This window comes from Macrotis lagotis, chromosome 1, assembly GCF_037893015.1.
Source record: "Macrotis lagotis isolate mMagLag1 chromosome 1, bilby.v1.9.chrom.fasta, whole genome shotgun sequence".
Taxonomy (NCBI): Eukaryota; Metazoa; Chordata; class Mammalia; order Peramelemorphia; family Peramelidae; genus Macrotis; species Macrotis lagotis.
The window spans coordinates 494,711,475-494,727,487 of record NC_133658.1 but is presented as its reverse complement, the minus strand read 5'-3'; the positions used below and the strand labels follow the sequence as shown (position 1 = coordinate 494,727,487).

Here is a 16,013-nt window from a genome sequence, read left to right as displayed (position 1 = left end):
TCCTTCAGTTTTGGAATGGCTTAGCAAACTGTGGCATGTGTATGTCATGAAACACTATTGTTCCATTAGAAACCAGGAGGGATGGGAATTCAGTGAACCTGGAGGGATTTGCATGAGCTTATGCTGAGTGAGATGAGCAGAACCAGAAAAACACTGTACACCCTAACAGCAACATGGGGGTGATGATTAACCTTGATGGACTTGCTTGTTCCATCAGTGCAACAATCAAAGACAATTTGGGGCTGTCTGCAATGGAGAATACCATCTGTATCCAGATAAAGAACTGTGAAGTTTGAACCAAGACCAAGAACTATTACCCTTAATTTAGGAAAAAACCTGATATCTTTTTTTTTTTTTCAGGTTTTTGTAAGACAAACGGGGTTAAGTGGCTTGGCCAAGGCCACACAGCTAGGTAATTATTAATTGTCTGAGACTGGATTTGAACCTAGGTACTCCTGACTCCAGGGCCGGTGCTTCATCCACTACGCCACCTAGCCGACCCTGAAAACCTGATATCTTTTTGTCTGATCTTGTGATCTCTTATGCTTTATGTTTCTTCCTTAAGGATATGATTTCTCTCTCATCACATTCAATCGGGATCAATGTATACCATGGAAACAATGTAAAGACTGGCAAATTGCCTTTTGTGGGGGTGGGGGGAGGGAAGTAAGATTAGGGGAAAAATTGTAAAACTCAAAATAAATAAAATCTTTGAGTAAAAAAAAGTGATATAATCTGATCATGTGTTTAGGAAGATCAATTTGACAGCTGAATGGAATTTGTACTGGAGTGGGGTGAGATTAAAAATTGTCGACCAGAAGGCTATTGCAGAAGTCCAGCAAAAGGGCATCATAGATTAAAGGGATCTTGTTCAGACAGAACTGAGATTTGGATACTGACTAAGTTATTCAGTTATCTCATGTAGGATGAGGAAAGAGTGATGAGTAAAGACTGTTTGAAAACCTGTATGATTGAAGTTATTACGGTGTCCCACACAAAGAAATGGAAATTCGGAAGAGGTGATTGTTTATGAGAGGACATGGTATAACATGTTGAGCTTGAGATTCCTAAGGGACATGCCCAGGCAGAAATGTCTCTACTAGGAAATTGCTGATACAGGACTTGAAGCTCATGAGAGACTAAGGTTGGATATACAGATCTGGAGGTGATGTGCAAAAAGATATTTGGACTCATGGAAGGTGAACACCAAGAAGGAGTTAGTGGATGGAAAATTGAAAAGGGTCTGGATTAGAGTTTAAGAATACACTTTAAAGTGGAAGGGCATGGATACCAGTAAAGGAAACTAGAGTGTTCAGACTAGTAGGTGAACCAGAGAGTACACTAATGAAAATGAAGAAAGGAGAAATGTAAACCAATGATCTAGATGATTTTTCCTTTAAATTTAGTGTTTTGAAAGTGGAGGCATGTAAATACTCTCTATTTAGATTTTTGTTTTCTCCTTTCATGTTTTATATTTCATAACAATAATATCTATTATAAACACAGTTTCCTTTACTCTGAAGGTCTCCCTTAAGAACTTTAGAATTGATTGTGCAGCATGGGAGACGCAGGCACAGGACCACCCAACATGGTGTGCCCTCATCAGTGAGGGGACTGCACTCTATGTGGAAGGCAGAATTGAAGTGACTCAAAGGAAATATGAGATGCTTAGGTTTAGAGTAAACACCCAAGTGTTCACATGGTCTATTTGTGCCCGAACTGAGATGGTACATTCCAGACTCACACTGGTCTGAATAGCCACAGTCCAATACCTGTAATTTATCTCTAACATAGTGATGTCATTTTGGTCTTCTTCAATAACCAAGGTCAAGAACTAGTTCTCTTTATCCAAAGCTACTCTATCATCCAGCTGAGACAGAATAGGACAAAGGAGAAATCATCATCCAATTCCAATCCAAGTGGTCTCTGACTTTCCCCTTTTCCTCTTGTCCTCAAGTGACTGAAATAATGCAAAAACAAAAAAATGCTAAATAGGGACAGCTAGGTGGTGTAGTGGATAAAGCACCGGTCTTGGAGTCAGGAGTACCTGGGTTCAAATTCGGTCTCAGACACTTAATAATTACCTAGCTGTGTGGCCTTGGGCAAGCCACTTAACCCCGTTTGCCTTGCAACCCCCCCAAAAAAAAACCCTAAAAAAATGCTAAATAACTCTGACACAATGAAAATTATAATTAATAAAAGGGAGAAGGATAGTGGCATGATTTCTGTTTTCCACTAACAAGCTTACAGCTGCAACTCTTCTGCTCTGGCCCCGTATTGTTTGTCTACAGTCCTTTCCCGATATTTCAACCTTTTCCTCACACCTCACACTGCAGTGGCAGTAGCAGTGAGGGCACCAGCATCCACAGTACTGAATACTCTCCCAGCATGCCACTATCCCAGATTGAAGTGAGGTATGCTTAGGGATGCCAAGGGGGATATTCAGAGCTAGAGAGATGACTCCACTGCAATGTAGTAGAAAAATTGCTGCCACAAAGACAAGAAAGAGGACTACTGCAGATTCCTGCCACTAGTTCCAAATTCAAGTGGATTCAGCTGTGATACCATGAACTTCAACTGTGAGGGTGACCAGAGAGGGGCCATGGTATTTCTTTGCAGCATGAGGGAAGAAAGAGAGGAAGGAAAGGAAGGAGGCATGCTGACAAAGGATTCGGTGCTGCAGCTTCTATTGCCTCACTACTGCTCTCACTACAGACATCCTTACTTCAAATGGGTGAGGTAGGAGGGAAGGGTTGAAATATCGGGAAAGGACTGTAGACAAACAATACGGGGCCAGAGCAGAAGAGTTGCAGCTGTGCTTGTTAGTGGAGGATGGTAATTAAACTACTGTCCCTCTCCCCTTTATTAATTATAGTTGTTATTGTTAGGGTTATTTAATATTTCTTTTTTTTGCATTTGTTTATGAAGTTTTTATGCTCTAGTATATGGTCAGTTTTGTAAAAGTTCCATGTGAAATATGTATACTCCTTTCCACTTCCATTTGGTAATTGCCAGAGATCTATCATTTCTTTTTTTTTTTTTTTAGTTTTTTTTTTTTTTGCAAGGCAAACGGGGTTAAGTGGCTTGCCCAAGGCCACACAGCTAGGTAATTATTAAGTGTCTGAGACTAATTTGAACCCAGGTATTTCTGACTCCAGGGCTGGTGCTCTATCCACTGTGCCACCTAGCCGCCCCAAGATCTATCATTTCTAAAGTTAAAAAAAATTCTATTCAAATTTTTTTCCACTTTCTAATTTATCTTTTTGCTAGGTCTGAGAGTACCGTACTGAAGTCTTTAATTATTAAAGTTTTTCTATTATCTCCTTTAAATCAATTAGGATTTACTTAAAGTACTTAGATGTTGACCATTTAGTTAATTTTGATATTTTAAGCATAATGTTTCTTTGTTTTTTTTTAACCATTCATTCTATTTTTATAATTGCAGTGTCTAAGATCATGATTGCCCTTCCTGGTCTTTTTTCTTTTAAATTTATCTGAGGCAAATTAAATTTTTCCTTCAAATCTTCATTTAACTTTATGTGAACCATTAGGTTTCAAGTCTGTTTTTTGAAAGTATCACTTTTGGATTCTGCTTTCTAATCATGTAACCTTCTTTGTTTAATGGATGAGACAATATTATTTATATTTTTTTCAGTGATATCTTCATATAATTTTTCCTGCTTTTGACCTTTACCCTTTTGTTTGGAAAGAAGAAATCATGGAAAGTAAAAAGAATTGAATGAATACTAATAATCTGTAAATGAAAATGATTTGCTTCCGTTCCAGTGTTACTCATTATTTTGCCTCAGAAGACCCCAGACATTGGTTCTTACATTTCTTTTAATCGATTTCCTTTTATGTTTCAGGCCCTGAAATTTACAAAATGAAAAAAAATCTTTTGTTTTTTTATCATCTAAATTTCTTCCTGTATTTATTTCTCTCTTTTCTTCTTAAAGTCCTTGGGGCATAGACCTAGTGGTAGAATCTCTGAGTTAAAAGAGAGAAATATTTTAGTAATTTTATTTCCATTATTCCAAATTGCTTTCAAAAATGCTTGCACTGGGGTGGCTAGGTGGTGCAAAGGGTGACTAGATGGCACAGTGGATAGAGCACCGGCCCTGGAGTCAGGCATACCTGAGTTCAAATCCTACCTCAGACACTTAATAATTACCTAGCTGTGTGGCCTTGGGCAAGCCACTTAACCCAATTTGCCTTGCAAAAAAACCTAAAAAAACCCCAAAAAACAAAAGCAACAAAAAAATGCTTGCACTAATAATGCACAGCTCTCCAAGACTATTCTAGGGTACCTATTTTTCTACAACCCCACTATTCCTATTTTTTTGGTCATATCTGTCAATTTGATATCACCCTCTAAAACTGAAATTTATTTACCTTGTGGTTATTCTCTCTAAAACTCTGTCCTTCTCTTGACTCCTGAATTTCTGTCCATCTCTATGTTTTCATCAGGAATGTTTAAATGCCTTCTAATATACTCAAGGATCATTCTTTTCCCCAAATGGGATTGTTCTCTATTTCAGGATAAGTTTTTCATGTTTGTAAATATTTATCTTTTGTCTTTGGAAATAACATATTCCAAGATTTTTTTCTTTTTTTTCTTTTAATTATTGTTTTTCTGCAATTCTAGTTATGTTTTTCTTTGTATTTGAATTATTTTTTTCTGGTTAGTTATGGTATATTTTCATTGACTTAGAAGTTCTGGATTTTGGTCATAACATTTTTATGTGTTTTTATTTTGAGATTTCTTTCAAGTAAGACTTCTTTCAAGTGGATCTTTCTAACTTTATCTTATGTCTATATAGATCTAATTATTTCTTCTCCTAGTTCATTTTTTTAACTTAATATACTCTCTTTTTTCAACCTTTTGAAACAATTGATCTAAGTAAGAGAGAAAGGAAGGGAAAGTAGGAGAAAGGGGAGGGAGGTGAAACAGAAAAGAGGAAACAGTAGAAAACACTTATTGTTTTGATCTTTAGATGCATCTTTATACCGTTTCCCTTCCCTGTAATCTGATCAATTGTCTTTTCCTTTCCCTTATATACAATCCTTCAGTCAGTTTTCAGTTCAAATGACTCCAAATTCTTCCAGAAGCACATTTCCATGTTGTGAATAATTGCTTCATTATATCAATTTAAAGGAAAAAAAAAATTCCTCCTCTAATTCTTCTTTCCTCTTTCTCCAGTTCTTACTGCTAATTTATAATCATTAGTCCCTATATTATTTGATATGAAATGTGTATCTAAGCATTAAAAATAGTGTTTCACAAGTTTAAGGTTCTTTGAATTTGATATTTAAAGTATGAAATATTATTATTGCATTCAATATTAAGTGATTAAAAAAATTTTCAGTTCCATTCAGTTCAACAAAGTTATATTAAATACCTACTATGCGAAAGACATACCTAAAAATTCATAAGCTAAGGTGTTACCAAGTTAAAGCTCCTGACCAGGAAGGAATATTATTTCAGTATTTTATACAATAAAAATTATACACTTTTATGACTGCTATATAAAATGGCATAATGCTTAACCTTCTCTCCCTACTTCTAAACAGATTAGGAAGAAACAGCAAGAAGTGGTGGGCTTTTTGGAAGCCAATAAAATTGACTTTAAGGAATTTGATATTGCTGGTGATGAAGACAACAGAAAATGGATGAGAGAAAATGTACCTGGAGAGAAAAAACCACAAAATGGAATTCCTCTTCCTCCACAGATCTTTAATGAGGAACAATATTGTGGGGTAAGAAGTAATTTTATCCATTGGTGGAATGTCAAAGTTCATAAAATTTAAAATTCTTTTGTATGAATATTAGAAGTTACCTAAAATTAATATAGTTAATATATGGGTTTCAAGAAATGTTTCTTAGTAATTTATTAGTAATAGAATCTTGTTTATATTCAATTTAACAAATATATGCATGTATATGCACATATGCACACATCTGTATATCTGTATACACATATGTACACACATGTATACATACAGATCTGGGCAACGAGGAAGATAAAATGATTGATAAGACATGTGCTCTTACAAGAGCTTGACCAGATGATATTAACAATGATAAATAGTTTATTAATATGATAAAATGGCAGTTAAGCAAAAGGTTGCATGTTTTTGATAGTCCTTATGGTGCATTTTTATAGCAATATGACTGGGGAAAATGAAGGGGTTTAATAGATAATCTTAAATTCATGAACAAAGAAGGATCGAGAGCATCATGGGAGATAAATTTTGATTATATAAAATTGAAAAGTTTTTGCACAAACAAAATCTGCATAATTAAAATTAGAAGACAGTTAATTGGGGGAAAATATTTGACTAATATCCAAGAGAGATAAGGAACTAATTCAAATATATAAAAAAGAAGAGCTATTCTCCAGTAGACAATTGGTCAAAGGATATGGACTGGTTGTCTTCAAAAGAACAAATTCAAACTATCAATAGCTATATGAAAAAAAGTTCCAGATAACTAATATTTAGGGAAATGAAAACTGACAGTTCTAAAATTTCATCTCACATCTACCCAGTTTATCAAAGATGACAAAAAATGGAAAATGACAATTGTTGGAGTTGCTGCAAGAGAACAAGCACACACACATAAATAATTAAACTGTGGTAACTCTGAATTTCTCTCAAATATTCTGGAAAGCAATTAAAAGTATTCCCACAAAGTTACTAAAATGCATATTCTTTATAACCTTGTAATGTTACTGTTAGGCTTATATAGCTGAGTTAAAAGAGGAAATAAACCCATGTGAAGCAGCATTTATAGCAATTGTTGCAAAGAACTGGAAACAAAGGGGAGATGCTTAGTAGCTGGGGAATATATGAAAAAGTAAAATGAGGAATATTGTACAGTATAATTTTATATTTAATATTTATTATTTTCTATCAAAACACCCATCTTTTCCCTCTAGTTCTTTTAATTTACTTCAACCCCCAACTGACTGAAGAATGTAATTACTTCCAGCCTCCAAAGCCTCTAACTGGCACAAGTGGTAGGTGAATATAAAGGAATATTATTGAGTCATAAGAATAAGAAGAATAGTTTTAGAGAAACTTGAAAAGATTTTCACAAACTTATGCAGAACAGGAGAATAACCAGGAGATTACAACACCACAAAAAGATGATTATGAAAGACTTAGAAATCTGAAAAAGGAAATGGTAAAACTGAGGACAGATATTGGAGCATCTACCTATCTCCAGATAGAGGTAATGGACTCAAATGATGGAATCAGCTGTACATTTTTTTTAGCCATACACATGAGCTCTATGGAAATTTGTTTTGCTTTACATATAGATATTTGTGACAGGTTTTTTCTTCTTGTTTTTCAGTTGGGGTGGGCATTTGGGAAGGAGGTGGAACTAGAGGTAGGATGCCCAAGAAAAGAGAAAGAACTCATTGAAGTTTTTGAAAAAAATGTATAGAAGAGAACAGAAAACAGGACAGAAACCTAAACAATTGGGGCAGCTTTGAAAATTATATTAAAGTTATTATATCCTTAAAAAGGAAAGAAAAATTGTATTTAATAGATATATAATTTTCATATATAATCCTCTTTCATACATATATCAATCTCATATTTCTATCTTAATATGTAAAGGCTACACTTTGCCACACAGGGCAATTGTTTTACATTGGTACAAAGGGGTATTATTTATGAGATCCTGGAAGGATTGCTTATTTACATATAGATAATTTCTTTGCCAAAAACCAAAGTAACATGTTAAGTCTCAAGTGAGCTGAGAAGATCTGAAAACTAAATTCTCTTTGCTGCTATTTCTTTTGTGTCTAGTTTTCCTATAGATCCATCTGAAGGATTTTTCTAGGGCAATACTCTCGTGTCCAAGTTCCAAGGTCCAAGGTCACATTCTTTTCCAACAATCTACTGTTTTCATGGTGATTTAGTTCTTGAACTCTTGAATATTCTCCAAGCTAATTTTCTGTTCATGTTTTGCCTTTTTTCATAATGTCCTTTCCTGATGTTACTGCCATCTCTGAATCCTATGGTCAACTAAGTGTCACTCCTTTGTGAAGTGAAGTCTGGACAAAGTCTTTCTACAAAACATCAAAATCCTCTGTTCCTGTTCCATGGGTGATTCCCATTGGAGTCAGACAGTTTCCTTTGGGTCCTTTTAATTTCCCCTTTATAGATCCTTGCCACTGCAAGGTTAAACCTCATTAGCTTAGTTGTGGTTCATAGGTATTCTTACCCTTAAAATTCATAGAATGTTTTGCTTTCACAAAAAGTAAAGCAGCCTAGATCTCTTTAAATGTAAAAATAACACTAAGAATATTTCTATTAGACAGTAACTATCAAGTGATTTCAGATTTCTTACATCAAATAATATCAATTATAATATTCAGTAATATAGAAGTATAAATAATTATATCAATAGAACTGATTTTATAAGGAATACACACTGGGGAAAACTTGACCATATAATTACAATCTAATTTTTTTTTAATTAATTTTTTCTAGGCTTTTAAGTTAAGACATCCAGAAATAAAAATCTCCCTTTGCAGGCAGAGAAAAATCTCCATAGACACCATATGCAATGGGCCTAATTTTTTTCCAAATAAGGTCCCCCATATAACAGTAACTACCTTAGTTACACTGACTGGAAACCAGATAGGTTACATTTTACCCCTGTCCTGGGATTCTTTGGTACCCCTAGGTATCTAAGTTCTCTGTCATTGGTTTTAATCTCCACCAATAGCATTCTTCCAATTTTAGGAGGTCCCCTGCACCCTTGTTCTATTTAATCACTAACAGACTTGTATAGACATTTACAATAGACTCTTACAACAGACTTTGTCAAAGGAATAGTTACTTTGAAAGTAATATAAGAAATATATAAACTTACTTTCTAACATGTGGTGCATAATCTCTTCCTCACCCATACCATATAATTCCTGGGTTAGAAACAGGTATTAGGTCCACAGTTTTAGCTTTTTTAGAACAATTCCAAATTCCCTTTAGGCTTGAGGCTCAGACACTATGACTTTTCAGAACTTTCCTGCTAGGAAATTTTGCCTGAAAATTTGCTGTGATTTGAAATCTGGCCTATTGGTGTTTGGAACTAAAGAGCAAATTTTGGCCCACAGGATAAAAGAGGAACTAAGCATTAATAACCCTATCTCTTTCCAGCTCAGTTTATAGTATCAGAGTCATGGGTAAACTTGGATTTTTCACCCCTTGTGGCATGAAAAAGCTGTAGCTTTCTTTAGTGTAGAATGCTTATCAGCATTATCAGAACCCTTAATCCTACTTCTAATATTTACTAGTTTTGTTAGTGATAATTTAATTTCATAAATCTCAATTCTCATATATAAAATGGGGATGAAAATGCATATATTTAATAGGATTTTTGTGAAAAAAACTTTGCACATTATAAAATATTATGTAAATGTGAATTTTTTGGCTTGACCCTATGAATTCATTGGTGTGGGAAATCCTAGGTTCTGCTATAAGTATTTTGATGTATATATATCCTTCCCTTTCATCAGCTCTGTGCCTAACATCAGGTTGTCTGAGTACAGATATCATAGTTGCTTTCTTAGTAAATTTTAAATGGCTTTCATAACAGTTGGATCAATTTCACAGCTCCACCAACAGTGTATTAATTTGTCTGTCTTCCCATAATCTTTTCAGAACAAGCTATTCTCATCTTTTGACATCTTTGCCAATTTACTGGGTTTGAAGTAGAACCTCAAAATTGTTTTGATTTGCATTTCTTTTATTTTTAGTGCTTTGGAGTAACCTGTCATATGTTAATAGTTTGTAATTCTTTTGAGAATCATTTGTTTAACCAGTTTGGTGTCACACATTTGTGTTAATTCTAGTTTGGATAGCAGGTAGAGGTAACATTTTAACGCATGAGAAAAGGAACTCCTTTTCTGTTTATTCTTTTTACTTCATTACATTGTTTTTTTTTTTTTTTATCAATTAACAGGTATTTATTTCCTCTATTTTCTACTTCTTCAACCACAAACCCTTATGAATATCCATAACCAAGTGAAGCAAATTCCCTCATTGACCACATCAAAAAATGTTTGTTTATACATTCTGAGTCTATCACTTCTCTTCAGGAGATGAATAGCCTGGTGTATCTTTGTCCTTCTGATATGAGGGTTTGTCATTGCAGTGCCCAGAATTGTCAAGTCTTTTAAATTGCTGATAATGTTGTTACCATTGTATTACATTATTCTGGTTTTGTTCCCTTTTCTCTGTATCACTTCATCCAGTTCTTTCTGTTTTCTGTGAAACTGACCGTTATGTAATGTCTTGTGGCATAACAATAACAATATTACTTTACATTAATATACCATTATTTATTTAGTCACTCTTCAATGGGTGGCAAACCCTTAGTTTCTGGTTTTTGCTATGAAAAGACATATAAGTATTTTTGTATGGATCTTTTCCCTTTTTGACATTTCTGAAAATATTTTTGGGTTAAGTGGCATAATGACTGTTGGGGTATGGTTCCAAATTACTTTCTGGAAAGACTAATTCATGACCTCCCCCCGGACATTACATGAGTGTACTTCTTTAACTGCAACTCCTCCAACTGGCACCTTTCTATTGTCCTCCTTGTGATGCTCATCTTTTGTTCTTTGAAGGCAGTGGCTTCCAGGTCTCACTGCACTATAACAAGATTTGTACTTTGTATTGGAAAGATTAGCCTTTGCTGTTAGGGGAAGCTTGAGATTATCAAAGTGCTTTGAAATTTACCAGAAGCAAGCTAGTCTATTCTTTCCCCTCATTTTCAATTTTGGACTCTGTTTATCATTCGTTTTAATTATTTGTCTCAGGTATCCACACTATTGGAAACTTCTGTAAGGTGTACATTCAAATGCATGTTGAAATCTGGGCAACAGATATTCTTTATTCACTTTGACTTTCCTGTATGGATAAACAGACCAAATTTCTTTGAAGGATTCATAACATTGTTATCTGCAAAACAAGAATCTGAAGCACTTTACCTTCTATAGGAAATTTCTCCTGGACCTTCTCTGGGCTAGATCTCTTCCATTAACGGCAAATATTTTTAGGGAGTTTACATCTTCTTGTTTTGTGCTTTCTTGATCCTTATTGACAATATTTTCAATTTAGAATGATCTTCTAATAGGATGAGAGACACAGTTTGTAAAAAGAGCTTTTGTTCTACCAAGAGCATTTTCTTCTATCAAGTGTAACACTTTTTCACATGTCAACAAATAATAAACACAAAGGGATTTTATATTCTCTAAGTCTTTGTGACAGCTGGGAGATGGTAAAAATGTGGTTCCATGATGATTATCACTTTTTGTGACTTGCTGGTGTCATCATTGAGGATGTCCTCAGTGTATAATTGAAATTTTTAAAAGTTCAAGGTATAGTTGGGCGGTTATTGATCTTTTTTCAAAACTTTTTTGTAAAACATTAAGATCCATGTATTTTCCCATGTATTTGTTATCTTCCTTTCTTTTAGATATTTTGTAAATTGAGGTCATTGGAAAGTAGTATACTATACCACCATGACCAATGAAGCACTTACCGTTATATTGCCTCTAGCATTAATTTCCTTTATACATGCATTATCCCTTCTGGCTACTTCTTCCCATGCCCCCCACCCCCCTTTTATAATACCATTTTTGATTCCTTTGTAAGCTCCTGAGGAAGTATCAGCAGAACGTTAAATATGGTGTTTCTATTCTCCTTGATGTAAAAAATAGTTTGTTATAATAAATTTTGAAAATTTTCATATTTTTTTTTCTGATGGTGGCCCTCTTAGTTTTCATTCTTAAATACTGTTGAGATGACCTTGCTTGGTTGAATATTTTGTCAAGATTTTTTTTTTTTTTGGTTTTGCAAGACAATGGGGTTAAGGGACTTTCCCCCAGTTCACATAACTGTCAGGTCCTCCTGACTCCAGGGTCAGTGCTCTATCTATTGTGTCACCTAGTTGTCCCTATGTCAAGCTTTCTTTAGGCTGGTTTTACCCTCCATTTCTCTCTGCTCTTTGAGATGATACTGCTCATAACTGTCAACCAGCTTTGAAATTTTAGAAAGAAATTTATATTCTAAACTGATGCTGCCTTTGGAAGACATCTCTTTCACTTTGGCAAGTAATTCAAATATCTTCTGAATAGGGGCGGCTAGGTGGCACAGTAGATAAAGCACTGGCCCTGGAGTCAGGAGTACCTGGGTTCAAATCTAGTCTCAGACACTTAATAATTCCCTAGCTGTGTGGCCTTGGGCAAGCCACTTAACCCCTTTTGCCTTGCAAAAAAAAATATCTTCTGAATAAATCATTTTTATAACTTCTTGCAGTTAGTTTAATTGATTTAACTTTTGGCTAACATTATAGTTAGTATTGATGGTATTTCTATGGTTCATTTCTAAATTTTGATTTTCAATAATTTACTTAGATAATTCAGGGCCAAATCTTATTTGGGGGTAAATTTTTTTCTTCATTCTATTTCTGATCTTAGTTCTAATGAATCAATTGTCTGTGTATCATCACAGACCTCCTAAATATGAGGGATTTGTTCATAAATAAATTTTGACCAATTTTTCTTTCATTTAAGGATTTTGAATCTTTCTTCTCTGCAAAAGAAGAAAATATTATTTATTCGTTTCTTGGTTTGGCACCTCCTCCAGGCTCAAAGGTATGATTTTTATGTTTTATTAATGCATGAATGAAAGGAGATAGTGGGTGCAAATATTAAATAATTAATGAAGATCAAGGGGTATATAAGATTTTTATAAAACTATTATTGAGACCATCATAAAGATTTCATTAGAAATCTTTTTCTCTCAAAATTAACTTCTGTTCTTTTTTTTTTAACCTGACTTAGTCACTCATTTTTTTCCTAACAAATTTTACTAGGTTTAAATTAGGAAATAGTATTTCATTAAATCTTGTTTAAGGATATCAGATTAATATATGAACTTTCCAGTTACAATTATGATTCCACAATTCTGTCAAATTTAAGTGTTTTTCCATAATTTGATGTGGCCAAAGAGTGTTATATATATATATGTATGTATATACATATACATACATATATATATACAGTATGTCTAGATTTCAGAAAAAACCTTTTGATAAAGGATCTAATATTATTGTGGAGAAGATTTGTGCTATTCTAATTATTTGAGAATACATAGTATTATTGTGTGTACAATAATACAAGTATATTGATTAAGAACTGGGTAAAAAAAAGAAAAAAGAACTGGGTGGTTGACTAGACAAAGAGTAATCATTAGTGATACATTGGTAATATAGGGTCATAGATTTAGAGTTGGAAGGTACCTTAAAAGGTCATTAAGGCCAACCTTCTTATTTTATAAATCATATATAGATAGGCTAGGTGAGAAAAAATGAGTTCTGGAATTTAGGAATAAAACCATCAAACAAATTATCTATAATTTGTGTTATCCATTCTCATATTTGCTCTTTTATTATTAACTCAATTCATTGGAATACTGTGCCAAGATTGTGAATTCAATTCCTATGTAGATTGATTAGCTTTACTGTATTACATGAATTTAGCTGCATTCCTAACATAAATTTGCTGACCTGCAATATCAGTTCAAATTCATTGTTCCCAGTGTTAGCACATGTCCTTCTGGTAAATCAATCAAGTTCATATTAAGTGCCATCTATGTACAAGGTGGTTTGTTAGGTACTGGGTATGTGAAGATAAAATATAAAACAATTCTTGACCTCAAGGTATCAGTGAAGACAACATGCAAGTATGTATAGGATAAATAAAGACAAAAATAAATCTATGTTAATTAAATACAAGTTAGGAAGGGAGGGTACTAGAAGTTGGGGAGATCAGGAAAGACTTCATGTAGAAGGTATCTTAAAGAAAGCAATGGTTCACCTTGCTCCCTTCTCCCAGCTAAGAATCTTGCCTTATGTTTTACTGAAAAAAAATTTTGGCCATTTACCAAGAGCTCCTCCTTTTCTTTCTCTTCTCCTGGTACTCCTACTACCATCCAGGTTATATCTAATAACTCTGGGAATCTTTCAGGTCTATGTGTTAGGGCCTCTTCTCTTTTCTACTTTATTTGTTGATCTGATCCATTCCTATTGATTCAGTACTAATGATTCTCAAATCTGATTATCCAGCTTTAACCTCTCAGCTGATTTCCAAACTCGGTTCTTCACCTATTTAATTGGACATCTCAAATTAGACATATAGCAGATATCTTAAATTCTACATATATACAATAGAACTAATTATCTTCCCCCCCCCTTAAACCTCACACCCTTCCAAACTTCCCTGTTTCCTATATTCAAGGGCATCCTATTCTACCTCCAGAAGAAGACTCCTCCAGACTCTAAACCTCTGGGCCTTCCAGGATTCCTTATTATCTCCCCATCACCCCACTCCCACCCCTGCAATATCTAATCTGTTGTCAAAGCTTGTTGATTTCACTTTGCAACATCTCTTGAATATGCCCCGTTGTCTCCTCTGTCACTACAACCACTCTGTTGCAAGCTCTTATCTACTGACTCCTGGATTCTTATTGCCTAATGGATGGTCTGCCTGCCTCTGGTCTCTCCTCACTCTTGTCCAAACTTTTAGATTTTTTTGGGCCCAGAAGACCCCCCTGCTCTAGTCCATCGACCAAGTTCAGTTGTGAAACTGATTTTTTCTTTTTTCTTCTTTTTTTTTTTTGCAAGGCAAATGGGGTTAAGTGGCTTGCCCAAGGCCACACAGCTAGGTGATTATCAAGTGTCTGAGACTAGATTTGAACCCAGGTACTCCTGACTCCAGGGCCGGTGCTTTATCCACTGTGCCACCTAGCTGCCCCGAAACTGATTTTTCTAAAACCAAGTCTGACCAATGATGTCCTATTACTTCCAAAATCATTTAAGATCATTCATAACCTGATCTCCTCCAAAGTTTCCAGTTTTATTATAACTTACCCCTTCCTCTCAGTATGTACTTTCAGATGCAATGACATTGCTCTCCTTGCTATTCTGTCAACAAGACACTACAACACTCAGCTCCAGGCATTTTTAATAATGAACCATTGGAGTTGACCGAGTAGGAGAATAATGAAAGTGTCATTGTTCCATATTTCCAAATGGAGATTGGACTTGAACCACTTCATAGCTCCACCAACTATATATCAAGGTGTATCTTTCCCCATAGTCCCTCTGACATTGACTGACATCTTTTATTATCTCTTTTAGTCCATGTGAAGTTAGGTAACCCCATCAGCTCCTCTGGATTCATACTTCTAGACTTAATCTTTCTTTTGAACTTCAGAATCATATCACCAATTGCCTAGTAGACATTTAAAACTGAGATGCATTTTAATATCTCAAATCCAACATATTCTAAAATGAACTTATTAACTTTCTTTTCAAATCTGTCCCTCTTCTGTATTTCGCTATTTCTATTGCCAACACCTCTGATATTCCATTCATCCAGATTTGCAACCTTGACATCACCTTCTATCCTCATTCTCATTTACACTATATGTTCAATCAGTGTCTTTGGGTTTCTATCTTTTTAACATTGTTTAGAGTCTTGATCACCTCTCCACTCACAAAATCATCATACCAGTTTAGACCATTACTTTAGACCATACTATTTATTGTATTAGCCTCCTAATTGGTCTCTGTGCCTCATATCGCTCCCTTTTTCAATCCATTTTCTACATAACTACCAAAATGATTTTCCTAAAGTAAAGATTTGACCATGACACTTCCTTCTCAGGGAACTCTAGTGGCTCTCTCTCAACCTGTAGGATCAAATATTGACTCATTTAAAGCTCTTCAAAACCTGACTGTATCCTATCTTATTACATTTTACTCCCCTCCATACACTCTACAATCCAATCTTACTGAACTTTTTCTATTCCTCATACAATAGCTGTCCCCCATTCTTTGAATATTCTTTCTATTGACTTTTACCTTTTGGAATCTACTTTTCACCAACTGCTAGTGCTTCCCATCCCACTTTTCATCTGCTTTGTGT

The 16,013-nt window shown here is 34.6% G+C and overlaps 1 protein-coding gene across 3 annotated transcripts in view; it reads left to right on the top strand.

The window, feature by feature from the left end:
* The window catches only part of SH3BGR (SH3 domain binding glutamate rich protein), a 102,921-nt gene that overhangs the window by 36,642 nt on the left and 50,266 nt on the right, over window positions 1-16,013 (top strand). For all 3 annotated transcript variants that reach the window (XM_074213860.1, XM_074213858.1, XM_074213859.1), the window contains exons 2-3: window positions 5,572-5,757; window positions 12,597-12,677. In XM_074213860.1, the coding sequence (XP_074069961.1) occupies window positions 5,572-5,757; window positions 12,597-12,677 (267 nt within the window). The remainder of the gene's footprint in view (window positions 1-5,571; window positions 5,758-12,596; window positions 12,678-16,013) is intronic.